Source organism: Atta cephalotes, assembly GCF_000143395.1.
Source record: "Atta cephalotes unplaced genomic scaffold scaffold00018, whole genome shotgun sequence".
Taxonomy (NCBI): Eukaryota; Metazoa; Arthropoda; class Insecta; order Hymenoptera; family Formicidae; genus Atta; species Atta cephalotes.
In genome coordinates this window covers 2297416-2315346 of record NW_012130082.1, presented here as the reverse complement: position 1 = coordinate 2315346, position 17931 = coordinate 2297416, and the positions used below count along the sequence as shown (strand labels likewise).

Here is a 17931-nt window from a genome sequence, read left to right as displayed (position 1 = left end):
ATTTTTGCATGTCTTAGAAAGTCTCCACTATATTATTGTAAGTTAAAATTAACATTTTAGTTTTTACAGTGTATGTATGATGCATTAAGTAGCTGAAACATTTGCAAAATTTGCAAAATAGAAAATAGGTTTAACAATATTTTATCGATTTCACAATCTCGACTGAATCCAATAATGTCAGTGACGATGCCCACAAAATTACATACATATAGATGGATTGCGATTTCACCCGAAGGTAATACACTGACAGAAAAGTGAGATGAGAAGACGGTGAATTTCAATTTTACCGTAGAAAATCTGTGACACTCCGCATGTCACCACGCAAACGACACGTATATCTGTATATTCAAGCTGTAAGCTCCAACACGCGTTATGGAACGAGGACGACTATTCACCGGATACCGGCATAACCGAGAAATTGCGAGATCGTGGAAGGTTCTTCATAACTACAGGCGCGCGCACGATTCCCTGACATTATTACTTGGCAAGTCCTTCTCGGGACGGTATAAGGAGTGCAACCCTAAAATCCTTTGGGCGCGGACGGGAGGAGCCGCAATGGGATGGTGCGCAGAGTTATCAGACACCAGCAACAAAGCCGTACGGAGGAAACGAAGGAAATAATGGAGAAGACGTTTATTACACCCGGTGTGAAGGACGTCGTCCGAAAGATAAAGAAGCTCGTATAGCTTGAACGATAACGCGTACGAAACATATATAATCGCTGGAAACATATATAATCGCTGCAAGACTATAGGCAAGAGAACGATTTACAAATAGTATAAATATTGTTACGATAGTGATTCCAAAGTTTCTTTCTTTATTTATTAAACATTCGTAAGATTTTTTCAATCAAAATCAATATGATAAAATCATAATAATTATAGCTAGTCGTATAATCTATTAATCCAATTATTTAAATAATTAAAATTCGATAATTTAGATAAAAATGCTACAAAGAATAGTGGTATATCGATAGTATATGATTTAAATGTATGTGTTAAACAATACATATATATGTATTACAAAAATTAAATTAATAATAAATTTGCTTTTGTAAATATTATATCCGAGGGAAGCACATTCCTTAAATAGCGTTGCTCTAGAAATTTTATCGGTGACATCATAAAACGATGTCACGAGTATAAGCAACACCGTTATTGTAGCATATTATTAAATTTCTTCTTTGCGTCTTTACTTATACTAAAGGTATACATAACTGCGTATTAAAATGAAATATTTTTCATGGAATTATATATTTCAAAAAAATTCACAGAGCAAAGAAAATTTTATCTTGCAAAATATTAAATATTAATCAATGCTCACAATATCAATAAAAAATAAAACAAATATTTATTTTAATGTTAATATTATTAACATTAAATTAATTAATTAAATGTTAATTTTAACATTTCATTTGCTATTTGGAAATATTATATAAATAATTTCTTTTATAAATCGAAAACTTAAATTAATTGATGTCAAATAATTTTAGATATAAAAAAATTATTATTATCGGAAAGTCCTAGCTGAACGAAAGTAATAAAAAGTTAATCTATATGAATAAATAAAATAAGTAAGGAAATAATCAATACAATTAAAGCTATAGATCTGATGCCTAATTTCATTCGAAACTGAAACATGTGGAAATATTTATCGCAATAAATTCTTTATAATTTTTAATTAATATATGTATGCATGCGTCACGTTACTTAATCCATATTCGTATATTAATTACTCCATTTTATAAAAAAATTTATTGCTTAAAGTCAGAATACTTCTCGAATGACTAAAAGCACATTTCATGCTAACATGCTTCCTGGATCTCATAATTGGGCTTTGTTGGACGAATCCTGTTACGTAGCAGGTGACGACAATGACTTGTGTAATGCTAACAGTGGAGCAAGTTTAAGTAAGCTCATGAGAATAAGAGAAAGATGAGGGTAAGATGAGAGCGAGAGAGAGAGAGAGAGAGAGAGAGAGACGGACAAAATCCACTGACAATTACATCGAGTAATTGTAATGAGATTTGAAGTGCGAAACGTTAAATATCTCGCATATGGAACTACGTAGTCTTCTCCAAATGTATAATTAGTCCCCGTATTTATTCGGAACGATTTCCATAAAGAGAACGATATAATTCTAAATGTTATCAACCTATATGGAAAATCCAATACATTTTCGGTAAAATTTCTGTCTTCGCTCTGTATACCTTCTGCGCGCCAAACTATCTCTTCCTCGGCATCCTCACAATCAGAAATCAATAGCAATGCCACAGTAACAAACCTATTGTTTTCGGTCATCCCTCAAAATGCATTCGAAAATTCCGAATCTCCGTTCCGTACGTATAAGCAGAAAGAAGACCGTATGATTTGTCATTTGTCAGAATACAATATCACTAATCAATCAAGTGCGCCATTTGTCCCATTCACAACCGCCTGGCGCATACCATGAGAAAAAAAATGACTTCGCTTCCATTCAAATAAAGAAGAATTCCTATTCCGAAAGGAAATCCTATCACGCCGTTTTTTCCCGAAGCTTTCACATCAACGAACAAACCTTTCATGTGCGCAAGGTTATTTTTTTCCGACAAGAAATGCCGCCGAATTGAAACTAATGATTTGTGTCATTTCCCTATCGTTTTTTCGTGCATCCTTATAGTCACTTACACGTTATGATCATAGATTTGAATTAAATTGTATGAAATAAAAAAAAAATTATCTCTGACAAAGTGCGCCATGAAATAAATGAAAAAAATATTTAGCGCAAATTAAAAACAGTAAAATCTTAGAATTAGAAAAAGCCTTTGAAAAAAAAGTATAATGAGACTATTGCATCCGCGCGCAAAAGAATGCAACTCGGAACATACCAGTTCCTCGAAACTGTTTTCCAAGATATAAATGAAAGGCAAGGAGAATGAAGGGGCACGTAATAATGTACCTCGGTCCTAGAAAATTTACAGTAAACGTTCATATTATTTCCGCGGTAGAGTTTTTCATGGAAGAACATTACTACGAGACTATGATAACAAAAAGACTATGATAACAAAAAGAGACCCCAGATATTCACGGGATGAGAACATGTAAAAATATCTCAAAGTTTTTATGGAAAGGTGAAATTAACGACATTCTATTAATATAAAAAAAAATGACAGCACTTTTCATAGCTCTATAGTTCCTTATAACATTAAAACAGAATTCCGTATTTTATATTAAATCAAAATTGAAAATATGGCAAATATCGCTAACTTCGAGAATTTAGCATACTTCCTCTCAAAAAATATAAGAAAAGATAAAACTGTAGTAAATATTTCCATATTTACTACAGTTTCCGTTAATATTATTCGACTTTTACCAAGATATTATGTAATTTAAAAATTCTAATAATTATCAATTTTAATGTACTTTAAATACAGAAAACAACACGACACTTGAAAAAAGTATTATATATAATATTATTGTACTGATAATTTTAGCGACATTTCTTATTAATTCTAACAGAATTCTATGTTTTACAATAATTTTTAAACAGCGTTCCAGTTGTTATTTTTTCAACTATGGTTTTCAACTATTAAAAAAATGTGAAAATTTTTTTATTTTCATAACGAAATGTACAACTACAGAAAGTGGAAAATGGTAAAAATACAAAAAGTTTGTTATTATTACGATTTCATAATTATATCTATAAAAATCTCAAGATCGTTAAAAGTTTCTAAGATCGTCATACTCAATTAAAGATATTTTATATATTTATACATTTATATGTATATATATAACACAGAATAAATTAAATATAATACAAAAATATCAGAGCTTTAAATAAATTTAATACATAATGTTTTTTATGCGCGTGCGTTTAAATATAACAAAAAAATGTCAATATTATATGTACGGTAAAACCTAATTACCTGCTGTATTGAATTATTCTATTTATAAAAAATCAATTTACTCGATATTTATTTAACATGTGCAGTTATGTAAAGTTAAATAAAAGCAGTAAAACCCGCAATTACTTTCTTACCTTCAACCAATATAAATATATGATGATCTTAATAAAGTAAAGTTTCAGCTTTAAAAATCTCTTTTTTAAATTGTGATACGAGAATTTTTAACACAAAGTTATGAGCAATTAAAATCAAATGATCCTTTTATTTTTATAATCCGCATAACTCAAGAATCATTTTTAAAAAACGATTTTGTAAGGAAAATAGCTTTCACGTAGTCGAAAATTTTCTCAAATTTGTTTTGGGCACGTTAGAAACTCACAAAGTGAAAAGAAAATTTTTCGTCTTTTGCAGCTCATAGTTTTTTTTGGTATGAAAAAATTACTAAACTCGTATAAACTTAAAAAATGTGATAAGCTTTTAAAAGTAGAGATTTCAAGGTAAAACTCTTTTTTTTTAATTTAAATTTCATTCATTATTGACGAATATATTGTATATACAACTTTGAGCTAAAAAAACTTTAGAGCTAAAAAAAAGCAATTACTTTCTTGCTAACCCAATACAATAAAATTAATAAGTTTTGGCGTATAAAAATTTTAAGAAGTACAACATCACACACATCAATCGAAATAAATTTTCCTCTAATTTATATTCCAATTTATTATACTCTACACTGCGTAACTGCGTAAAGCAGCGATTTCGTGTCGCTTACGACAATTCTGGATATCGATCCATTAAGTCCAATGCAATTAACAACCATGGCGGAATAACGCGCAGCACGACGTCGACGCACAAAGGAAGGCGTGGCAATGTTCGTCGGACCCTTAATGCCAATGCCAATGTCAGGGTTTTCCCGGTCAATCACCTACACTTCCCTATCTTTGCATCCCGGAAGTTTTATGCACCCATCGTAATGACTTCGCTCTTTCTCGTGGTTAGCAGCCTCGCTTTTCATCGTCCGGCGATAACTTTTCCACTTGCGGTATCACGCTGAATTGACTGTGAAAAAGATAGAGGAGCATTTTACCCCTGCAGCAAGCACTTGAGTCGAACCTTGGGGGTTGAAGTATCGACTGCATTGCTGTGACAGATCGCAAAGTTACCGACGTTGGAACTTCTAGCTTTCTCTGCTGCTTTTACCGTTTGTTCGTTCATATGAAACGACGACGAAAAACCACAGTAATAAATATTTAAAGTTTTGCAATATTTTTTTGAGAGGGTTCATTAATAATTAAAATAAAATTTCTGAGTTTAAGCCACTTGAAGAAAGTCGAAGCAACAAAGCAGCGTATCTAAGAGGTCTTTAATATTTTAATTTCAGGGCCACTCCGATGGTATGGCTCTTGTATTAATATAAAGATAAAAAGATAGAAGAAAGAAAAAAAGGCAACGGCCGCGCTTTCCAATAATGCCACGCAAGCATGAACTAAGCAGCTTGAAAGCAATTGCTGATCACCTTTACAGATTACCTCAGCGAATTGCGATAAACTTGAAAAATGGCAATGTTTTAGTAATGTTTCAATATAATATATTAAAATCTTTATATTTAAATCTTTATATTTATAGTTAATGCACATGCAATAGAATTATGAACGTTACATTAAGTTTTCTGTGATATACGCAAGTAAATTATCATATCACGTATATTTTCCTTTTAAATATATATAAATAAATAATTTTTTGTTACTTTTTATTTAAAAAATTGATTCGTCATTGAAACATCATTATTAATTATGTCCAATATTGATTACACATTTTGATTAATTAGTTTGTATATATTCGCAAGTTATAAAATTATTTTTACTTGAGAATATATGTCCAATATTACTCTAAATAAAAAAATATTTATAGTGACTAATGATAATGATATAAAAAAACAATCTTCATCAAAAAAAATCGCTACATAGATCGAATTATTTCTAATAATTGACTTACCTTCTGTTTATCCAAAAGATGCATGATTTCATCGACATCGCCGACGACCACAGATTGTTGTCGCAACATCTCTTCTTCAACCGTGAGCCAGTCACGTATCTGTAATGGAACCAGACAAACAATAATTATAACAATATCTTATGCTATAATAAAAATTTATAATATAAATAAATAATCAGAATTGATGTAATCACAATATTTTAAATAACTGCAGTTATGTTAGAATTTTTTTATTTAACAGTACTTTTTTATTGCTCGAATATATATTTAATTAATATATCAAAATTTTTACCCATTTTGCCCTTTTTATTGTAAAAAATATTATTGTGATATAAAAAATAATGTAATTTACTGATATAAATACAAAAAATAAATTCAAGCAAACGTAATTTCATTCCAAAACAAGTGATACTAAATTAATTAACATATTAATCTTTGATTTTTGATTAGTTTGCAAATCGATAACTCATTTTAATGAATTAAATACAAATTAACTATAGCGATTAACTCATATCCTTTAGCAAATGTGTATCGATGAGAAATATCTCCATTGTTCGAAAGTGGTTCAAATCAGATGAAAAAGAGCGAAAAAAGGGAAGGACACAGGACCGAATTGGGATATTTGCTGCCGGAAATTAGTAGGGAGTGTCCGTTCGTAAGTGGCCGAGTTCGATTTACCTCGACATTCGCTAAGCGTCAAGAACAAGCAAATGCTGAATATACGGGACATTTCCTAAAACACGTCAAATTTCAGAAACGTATGTCCTGATAAATTTGAAGATTTTCTTAAAGGTAAAATTTTTGAATACAAGATTTTGTGTTCACAGAAACCAATATATTGTTCATAATAGTTCAAGTAGATAAGTAATCATGTGTGAAAAATTACTTTCAAAGAGAATAATTTTCGATCATGAAAAAATCCGCAACACAATTATTTTAAATAAATCAAACGGCTATTATAAAGCATGAAAGAACATTCAATTGCATCATAAATTTACATTTTCCAACAATTATTATGGCGAACAGTTTTTTCTTGCAAATAGCTCTATTGGTGCGTTTAATTAAAAATCAAGGCAAGTTGCGTAATCATATTTCCATTATAGCTACGAGAATTGTAAAGCCAATAATAATATAATTTAAAAGCCCGTCCACACGCGCGCGTGTAACGCTTCAATAGCATCGAAAATCTCCGCTGGCGATTTTAGCGTGCAAGTTCGCTGTGCATAGAATTCTAGTCGAAATATTTCAAAAGATCATAGCAGTTAAATAAATATTTATGGCAAATAACATATTGGAAAAAAACCATCCTGAAATTCTCAACCTAACGTCGACTGATCGATCGGTCGGCGATGCAACAACAAGCATGCAAGAAACCCAAACTAGCATTTGAGAGGATCGCAAACGTGGAACTTTCGAGGGAGTCGATAAATCGCGGAAGAGATAAACCGTAGTGCTACAGGAAATTAAGGTCTCGCTCAGTCCGGCAACCCCCGGAGTTTGCCACCTAGACTAAGCTCTTGGTTCGTTCCGCCTTTCACCCACCCTTGTCCGACTCGAAGAGGTCTTGATTAAGTACCTGTTGTCGAAGAATGATCATATCCCTTGTTTTCGCCTCAAAATGGACACCGTAGAGTCACATTGTATACATTTTCTTATAATTTATGATCAAATCATTTTTTTTTAATTAATGTAATTATTAATGTCGTATAAATATAACGTTAAAAAATCTTTTAAAAATTATTTAATAAAAAAAAATAAAAGATACAAGCAAAATTAGAAGTAAGTGCTTCTATTGATCTATATTAATGTATTGAAATATGATGATGTTACAGAAAAACAAACGTTTTCAATCAAAATTTTACATCAATTTTACATCAATTTTTGCCAGAATTTTAACAAAATTTATAGTCGTCTGAAATCACTACTTACATTACTCTAAAAATAAATAACTCATTATCATATATATCGTTATATTACAGTACCGCCGGCATTAGCATTATGTAAGGTGTTTGACTAAAACCTCTTGAATGTTGTTCAAAATCATGTCCTGGATAACATTTGTCAAGATCAAAGTCATTGGAGACTGTACCTTTTATTTTCATTTTTATGTAAAAATGAATTCTTGGTGCAAAAAATTCGGCGGTATTGTTAACTTTCAAACCTTACAACCCGAAAAATACTTAACGAAAAATAACTTTATTATAGTGTTTTGAAAAGCTCTTGACACCAATTATTAGATTTTGACATTAAAAATAAAACATCATTTCCACAAAAAATCAATTTGATTTTGATCTGATTTTGGCGATGCCATCCAAGATCATTACGCCAGTAAATAGATTTTTCGAAACTGTACAACTTTTATCTGAAACACTTTTTCCTAAAATGCTTAATTTTCGAGATATTTCGCCGTACCATTACTTTTTATACCTTTACTTTTACCCTGTATAACCAATATGTATTATTATTTTCATATTTTTCAAAAATCATAAAACGAGATTTTCTCTCTGAGAGAGTTTAACGACCAGTTTTAACACCCGAGCAATAAAAAAAATAAGCGATAAAGCATACCTTCCTTGAAAATAACTGCGTCGAAAGTAATGCTTAGCAACGATCGAATCGCGCGACGGTCCATATTTTTATTATTACGAATCTCGCGAGCTTTAACCGTAAAACATTACATCAAAAACCGTTTTTTTCTTCATGAATATTAAAAAAAAATTGCTCTTAGCTTAATAATCAAAAACATATCACAGCTAATTGTCCGCAAAAATTTATGTTTTATAATATGTATATATGTATTATTGTACTTTATATATTATTATTATATGTATATGTTTATAATATGTGTATATGTGTTATTGTATATTATTATTATATGTTTAGTAAACATAAAATAAAATAACTGTATATTTAAACTTTGTTTACTATAGTTATTTTATATATAAATATTATAAATCGAGATGCAGTAGCATTTTCCCATCAAGTATATTTTTGTAGTATGTTATGAAGGGGATAATACCATGTCATAAGAAAGAAACGTTACAGCATATCCTTTACAGGAAAGAACTCGCTCAAAAATTGTTTTGTTTAAACAAATTGATTGTTATAAAAAAATGCATATATTGGAAAAGAACAAATTTTTACAATTAAAATGAGATAACAATTAACATGTCTATAAGTATACTTGATGCATAGATAATATGTGCATATATTTTTCAGCCCAATGTATGTTATTTATATATTCAGATACGTCGTCGTCTTCGCAAAATCTTGTCTTCTTTTGTTGCACCTTTTTTCAACATCTTTTCTATATTTTTTTCGATATTTTTTCTACTTTTTCTATATCTTTTCTATACTTTTATTGTACTTCTTCTACACTTTTTCTGCACCTCTCGTATCTTCCCCGCATCTTTTTCCTATCTTTTATGTACCTTTTCTGCAGTATTTCTACATCTCTACCACATCACTCTAACTTCTCTCCCGCATTAATTTTGCATTTTTTTTTGCATCTCTCCGTATCTCTTCTCATCGTTTTTTTTGCATCTCTTCTACACTTTTTCTGTATCTCTTCTGCATTTGTTCTGAACCTCTTCGCATCATTTCCGCACATCTTTCGCAATTCTTCTATATCATTTCTGCACCACTTCCATCCTTTCGGCACTTTTTCCGCATTTATTTCACACATCTTCGCAACGTTTTGCAACTCTTCCGCACTTTTTTCGCATCTCATCTATCTGCATACATTATCTATTTACATACAATATTTACTTATATATCTACATTATCAACCTATCATTGTTATTTATCCACCTTCCGATGTTATCTATTGTTATTATTCATCAATCTATTATTATTTATTTATTTATTTATGATATTTATTACCTATGTTATCTATCTATTCGTCCATGTTATCTATTCACTTTCCCAAACTTTTGACCTTTTTTTCTCTCTTCTACATGTGCACAACAAATACGAAAAAGTTGCATTAAAAATGTTATCACGTTCAAAACGTGCGATAGCACTTCGCGTTAATTACTGCCGAAATTGTCATTAAAAAATATGCAAGAGAACGAAAATAAAAAAAGAAAGTGACTATTTCACAAACTTCACGTATTTGTATAGATCGAATGAGAGCGCAATGAGAGTTAATAGAGATTAATTGATATACAAAATATTTATATACTTCGTGGAAAAGAATGAGAAAAAATATGTAGCAAATAAATGCTATGATGTAACAAATTTATATATTATACTTATTAATATATTATTAATATATTATACTTATTGGAAAGACATCACAATTTTCTTAATTATTTTCAAATATCATTATTTTTATTATTATATTACCTTTATCATTGTTATTATCACAATATTATCATTTAAATATGAATATGAAGTAATACTAATAACAAGAACTTAAAAATTCGTGAAATCTATCGGAAAAGACATTAAAAATGTAAAAAAAGGCGTTAAGTATATTTTGCAGAAAAAAGATATTATAAATAATATTTTATCAAAAATAATGCCAGATAATTCCAATATTGGGCCAATATTGATAAACAATTTTTGCCCAATATTGGCTATAGATTGTTTTTTCAATTTTGGGCCAATATTGAGGAGCCAATTTTTGCCCAATATTGGCTATACATTGTTTTTCCAATATTGGGCCAATATTCGGAAGCCGATTATTATCCCAATATTGATTTGCCCAATATTGCGCCAATATTGGCGTGTTAATTATGCTGCTGGAGACTTTGTTCATTTTCGATTTTTTATTTCTACAATTTTTTTGCTTGTCGATGTAAAAATCTCTTTTTAGTTTCCGCGCCTCTCATTATGCTATCTATTGCATTCGTTCTCTCATTTTAATGTGTTGTTATGTTTAATACGCTTTAAATGTCATCCGTACTTTATGTAATATATTATGTAATAATTATGAAAAAAAAATTATTCCATACACATGTCTTAAAGGATGTTCAAAAGACGTCTATATCATAAGGATGCCTTCAAGATGCCGCTCAGGGAATATACAAAATAATATTTTATTATTAATCAAGCTCGCTACATGCAAACATAATGATCAATAAACACAAGCAATTATACTGATTAAATCAAATGAGAAAAATATTTTTCTTATTATAGAAATCAGAAATAAAAACTTTGAATGTTTCAGCTATTTTAAACCTTCATCGGTAATCATAACTACGATAGGTAGTAAATAAACAAAATCGAATCTGCAAAAAATTAAGAAAAATTTTTTTTTAATTAACGGCATAAAACGATATTTAAAATGATGAAAATACAATAGAATGTAATACGAGACTTAAAAGCACAATGGATATTGAGCGTGAAGAGATCATGATTAAGATTTGAAAGAGTCAGTTACATAAAATTATTGCGACTTATATATAATGATATTCTTAATTACATAATTATATACATATATTAAATCTTTTCTAATATAATTATACATGTATATGTATAATTATATATGTATATATTACAATAAAATCTTGCACAAAAAGTCAATTTCCGATAGTATTACTTCCAATAAATATAAATATAAAATAATAAATATAAAAAAATTAGCGCAAGTACACATTGCATAAAATTTGTCGATTGTCGTCTTACGATTTTTTGATGCGGTTTTGAAACGATTCATTGAACAAGCTATTTCATTCTCCTTCTATCGCCTCGCTTTCAAGATTTTTATTATTATTGTTCAGTGTATGTTTAAAATTGAAAATAATAATAACTTTCAGAAGATATTTGAAATTTTAATAAAAATTTTAAAAGGCGTTTAATAAATATATGAAAAAATTTTTAATAAAACAACTCTTTTTTTAACTAAATTCTTATTACAATATTATTTTTATTTTACATACTAAAAATTATAATTAGCATATCTAAATTTTAATAATCTGCGTAGGCATTATATACGCATAAATACAATTCTTTTTTCAATCAAAAATTCAAAATTAATTTAATCATAAAAATAGAAATTAGAAATACTTCTATATTGTTAATCTTTCATAATATGGCTGGAAAATAATGTCTACTCTTTCAGTATTTTATGCAAAATACACGTAAGTTCGAACTATACTCACATAATTTATCGCAAATATGGAGATCAAGGATCCAATAAGAATACCGTAAAGAGACAAAGTTCTAACGTCTGCTGTTCCTTCCTCATTTAATCAAAGCTTAATAAATAAATAATATAATAATCCCATATTATTATAATTATATAATAATTTACAATATATGTTCTTACGTATATATTGTAAATTTGTTAAAGAAGGCTGAAAGATTAGCCGAAACATGTACAAATAATGATATATAATTAATTTAAAAAAACAAAAAATGCACTGTCTGCAGCGTCAATTCCCAATTGCCTGTTTATATGATTTTTTTTAATTATTATCTTGGGAATTTAGTTATTAATTTATTTACCACATAAAATAAAATAATAACATTCATTAGAATCGAAAACGAAAAATTAAAAAAAATACAGTTTTATTTTAGCATCACACATAGAAAGTTAATAAAAAAAAATAAATATATTTTCGATTAAAATATTTTTTAATTAGCATTATATGTGTTAAATTAATAAAATATTATAACATTTAAAATATTATAACATTTAAATATTTTATTGTCTTATTTTTCTTCTCCAAACATTCAAGTTCCTAAACTGAACAATTTCCTTATAACAATGGTGGATATCATCAAATCTATCATCTACCAAATCATCCAAAATGAATATCCTTAAATCGAATATCCTAGATGAATTATACTCAATATATCATCTATATATCATCTATAGGTAATACAATACGTGTGTGTGCGCATGCGTGTGCATGCGTGCGTATGTGCGTGTGTGCGTGTGTGGCATGTGAGTGTGCGTGCGTGCGCGCGCGCGCGCGCGTGTGTGTGTGTGTGTGTGTGTGTGTTTCTATTAATATCATTGATTCAACTGATATAATAGTTATTTTAACATAACAAATTCCACACCTTAATTAATGTGACAACCAATATGCGTAAAATAAAAAGTGATCATATCATCAATAGTCGAAACAGTGTTTCATTGGCAATGATTCCTTGCTTGATTCCTGCTCAAGTCTCGTTACCTCGAGGCCTCTCATCGCTTTATGCAAACAGCACAATACTTGTCAGTGCGACAGCGTAGCCGGAAATAGAAGCCGGGGGATAGCTATTATGGCATTGGACTGGTTGGAGTCTGACTGTTGACTCGGCAAATAGGAAAAGCGTACTAGAACCTATACAATGTTTGCTAAGACGTTACCTGTAAAAGTTACCTGGACAATAGACAGAGATAGATAGTATGTTACCGGAAAATATCAAATTCTATATCGTAATTAACAATTAATCAACTAATTGTTAACGCAACCACTCTCTCTATCTCTCTGTATCATGATAATTAAAATAAATCTAATTATAAGTATGATAAAATGAAATATAATATAAAAATATTGGAGTAATGTGACATAAGTATAATCGATATAAGTATAACGATATTCTTCTTAGTAAAAAGCAAGTTATACAAGATTAAAAATATTTCACCTTTATAAAGAACGCATAAAATGTCACATTTTCAAGAAAAACTGCAATGCTACTTTGACATGAGCAAAAAGACAAAAACATTTTGCGAAATACCGTGACAGGGTGATAAACAGACAGGGTCATAAAAGTTCAAAGAGAATAAATTTTTTGAAAAATACTTGGGAAAGATCACTCTTATAAACAGTTAAAGCAAAAAATAAAATACCTAAGAATTTTACAGCAGCATGTATAATTATACGTCTTGCTATGATAAGTACTTTAACAAAGAGATTGGTTTTCTTACAAAAATGATTAAATAAAATAATAAAAACTAGAACAATGGAGAAAGTATATAGATATTCGTTAAACAATATCGTATTGTAACAAGAAAGATATATTCAAATTTAAAGATCGTAGGGTATAAAGAAGACGTAGGGCAAACTAAAAAGATATTCTTCATTTCAGAATATTAACATTTACACATAAAACTCTGATCACGTAAATCAACGTAGCTACCTGCTACCGCGCCTGCTAAATTAAACTTACTACGTCAGCCAAGTGCGCTCTTAAATTAAATTTTCATGCTATAAAAGACGATAAATTTCCGCTCTGTCGAATCATGAGAGAAGCTTCCGGTGTGGACATAAAAGTAGAATTTGACTTAATTTATTTTATCATATTTTCTAGATTGTACGCTCAAGCTATGTCCGTCACAAAAGAACAGCACGTACGGAGAGTGAATGAAGATCAGTATGGTGTGAAGGGATAGAAACCGGCAGAGTAATTCGATAAAATTGACCAAGTTATACGCCTGCATGAACATCGACCCTCTCCCTCCTTACGCTGTCCACCATCGTCACACAAATCTAATTTCTGTCCCTGATAACTGAACTCGTGCCACCAATTGCAGAATATTCAGTCGAAATTACATTTCTTTCGAAATTTGCTGTCGTAACCAGATCGTGATCGAAGGAGAATGCGGACTAAAAGTCGAGGTCGAGATCCTATAAAGCATGCTGATATGATAAGTTATTGCTGAAGCAGCATCAACAATAGGTAAGCCCTGAAAACTCCATCTACAATTCCAGTGATGACTCTCTTCGATCCCGATGAAGCTATTATTGTGCATCCTGCACATCTTTCGCTTACCGCTCACGTAAAAAGTTTATTGGAATTTATGCTCGGAAATATTACTGATAATAAAAGATTATCCAAAAAATTTGCGAGACTTGAATTAATAAAAATAACACCTAAATAAAAATAATAATAAATAATAAAATAATAAAGTATGTATAATAAAAAATATTTAAAAATATAAGCAAACTTTAAAAGCAAAATTCAAAAACATTGTAGACGAATAGATTCAGTAAATTATGATTAGTATGCACTTCATGAAATCGAGTTGCAAGAGCAAAATAAGAAAGGACTTTTATAACGACAAATTTCTGATCCTGAATAAAGAGAAAATCAAAAATAAAATTATCAAAAATAAAAGGACAATATTGTTAATAACCACAAAAACTCTTTCATTATTATTCATAAAGTTAAAATGTCACGCACGAAGCACCATCCGATTACTCTGTGACATACACCTAGGAAAAAAATGTCTCCCCTATTTCTGTATTCTCGCTATTTCACGAATTTATATGTAATTTATGAACCATATTCCAGAGAAAACAGAACTATGATAACAAAGTTTGTATTGCTTTATAAAAACTGCTGCGCGTAAACGAAAATGAAATACCAGCATAAAGAAAAATAATTTTTGGTATGGAAATCTTCATGTGATATTGTCTATTATTTCAAGTTATTTATTCGCCTGTAATCTTTCAGATTCTATGTAATGTTACACACATTCACTGATTATTGCATTAAAGATGACATATCACTCATGCACGAATGCACGCTCCCACGCAAACACACACACACACACACACACACACACACACACACACACACACACACACACACACACACACACACACACACACACACATTATTAAGACGGAATACGTACAATATATATCATGAGGGATATCGACCAGATATGTCGCTCTACTCTGAATACTAATTGTAGAAAGCGGATCCAATTTAGCCGACACCTTGATAACCAAGTTAAGACTCCTCGCCCATAAGGGACACGCTACATACTACACACAGAATATATCACAATATGCTCGTGAGCTTAACATAATCTACAACAGCGTTTTAATTTACGTTCTCAAAGAAAACGCTTTTCCATCAGAAAGAACAGGTAAGTTACTTTTAGCTCTTCCTACAAAGCATGTGCGTATATCTGTTTTCCTGAGTTTAAATATACAGACAGACTAAAAAAAGAGTATATGCAAAGAGAAAAAGATCTAATACCGTACTCATTTAAAGTTCAAAAGGAACAGAATATAATTATAAACATACAAATATAATACAGATATATATATATATATATACACACACACATACATCAATTTAATAATATATTATACATAATCCTACATTTTTACATTAAAAAACAGTTGTAATTTTGCGTTTTAAAAACAGTTTCCTCGATATTATATAAATCAAAATCAGTGTGTCGATAAACAAAAAAAAATAGATCGATTTCTTTTTCTTTTTATGTCTATCAGTTAGACGAATCTTTGGAAAAATACGATCTTTCACATAGAAGATTATTTAACATATTTTTCGACATTAGAGACATACTACCATATTATAGAAATCTTGCAACGCGCGTTACGTTGCTATATTCTCGTCAGTCTCTCTCTCCGAGTTCGCGTAATTTATGCGCTTTAATTAGCCAAGATGCCCGAGGACAGGCAAGCTCTTGCCGTTATCGTAACTCCACCATTTTCGGCGACGCGAGAAAACGATGGAAATTAACATTACGAACTTCGCTCACGTTTTGTCTAAAGAATAATATCTTACAAAACAGATACATCTAGAGCAAAGCACTTAAATTGCAAGAAAAAAGAATTAAAATAAATCAAACCCGAGTAAGAATAAATCATAAAACATTCGAGAACTCTTTATTGGAAATATTTCCATCCCTTCATAGCAACACCAGAGTAATCAAATCAATATCTTCCAATCGGATTCCGAAGATAACCGAATGGTAATTATATTATCTATTACTTGAGCATAACGGTATTAAATTCATCAAATTGTTAATTTTTTCGATGTCATGTAAAACACATTCCACTATGCGAATAAAAACATAAGAAATAAAATTTTACTTGAAAAAATAAAGCTCTACTTGCAAGCTGCTATCATTTGTTACATTATTATATACATTATTTACAATATTATTCATATAATATTGTTTTTTAATCTGAAATTCTATTATCCCCAAAGCAACGTGGCATTACCTTGGAATGTCAGATTAAAAAACTATATAAGTAACGCAGTAATTAATGAGTATACAATAACTAATATCTACAGTCTACAGTAAATAAAAATTAATCTTACAAAATTGAGAAGATATAAAAATTGCTATAATTGTTTATTATAATAAATATTTTCAGATTATATTATACAAGCATAGACCAACATTAGTTCGTATTACATAATAAATATATTTTAAATTTCTAATATTAAAGAATGTATAAAAAATTTTAATTAATAGAAAATCCAAGTAACAAATAAAATAGGAGAATATACAAAACTCGGATAAATGTCAAATATATATTTTTTTCTTTTCCTGCAGATTAAGTGTATTTTTTTGCTATTATTATACTTCACGCACGCGTATAAGTAAGCGAGCTTACCTGAAGCACTGATTTATCGAGTCCTGCGACGAGGGCGGAAGCTGAAGTAGAGGGTGAAGGTGAAGACGAAGCCGAGGAAACGGAGGCAGACGGGCTGCTAGTCGCTACGGGGGTCGACGGTAACGAGGGGGCAGGAGAGGCTGACAGCCCCCGAGAGCCCCCTGCAGCTGCACCCGCTGCACCCGCCGCCCCCGGTGCTGCGGTGCCTACACTCCTTTCCACTTCTGTAACACGGAAACAAAACCATATCTCCATTAGAGCATGGCATCGTGTCGTAAAAGTCGGCAGGCCGTATCTCCTGCGGCCGCCTGCCGACGTGACGAAAATTGATGCGCTCTCGGCGCATCAGGAAGCAAAGCGAATATTCAGACATCCGTTTCAACGACGTTTCCGTGTCGTACCATGCATCGAATTATCGATCATTCGAGCTTATCAACGATAACGATTGTCACAAGTCACGCACGATTGAAAAGCGACGCGGTTATCGACACATCAGAGATCTGAGTTATTGAATTTTCAATTTGTAACTAAACTAATGAAAGCACTATTAATATAGTATGTAAAAATTATCTTAAAATTATTTTTTTTTTCAAATGATTTACTTATCATTCCTAACCAATGTCTATTTTACAAAAGAGAATAAGTCGTTTTGATGAATATACCGAGTCTGTCTTACACACACACACACACACACACACACATATATATATATATATATATATATATATAATT

The 17931-nt window shown here is 30.3% G+C and overlaps 1 protein-coding gene across 1 annotated transcript in view; it reads right to left on the bottom strand.

Moving 5' to 3' along the window:
- The window catches only part of LOC105618886 (dystrophin, isoforms A/C/F/G/H-like), a 195891-nt gene that overhangs the window by 58699 nt on the left and 119261 nt on the right, over positions 1 to 17931 (bottom strand). Inside the window, exons 34-35 of the mRNA XM_012200417.1 lie at positions 17200 to 17423; positions 5876 to 5974 (exon numbers count right to left, since the gene is read on the bottom strand). Of these exons, the coding sequence (XP_012055807.1) occupies positions 5876 to 5974; positions 17200 to 17423 (323 nt within the window). The remainder of the gene's footprint in view (positions 1 to 5875; positions 5975 to 17199; positions 17424 to 17931) is intronic.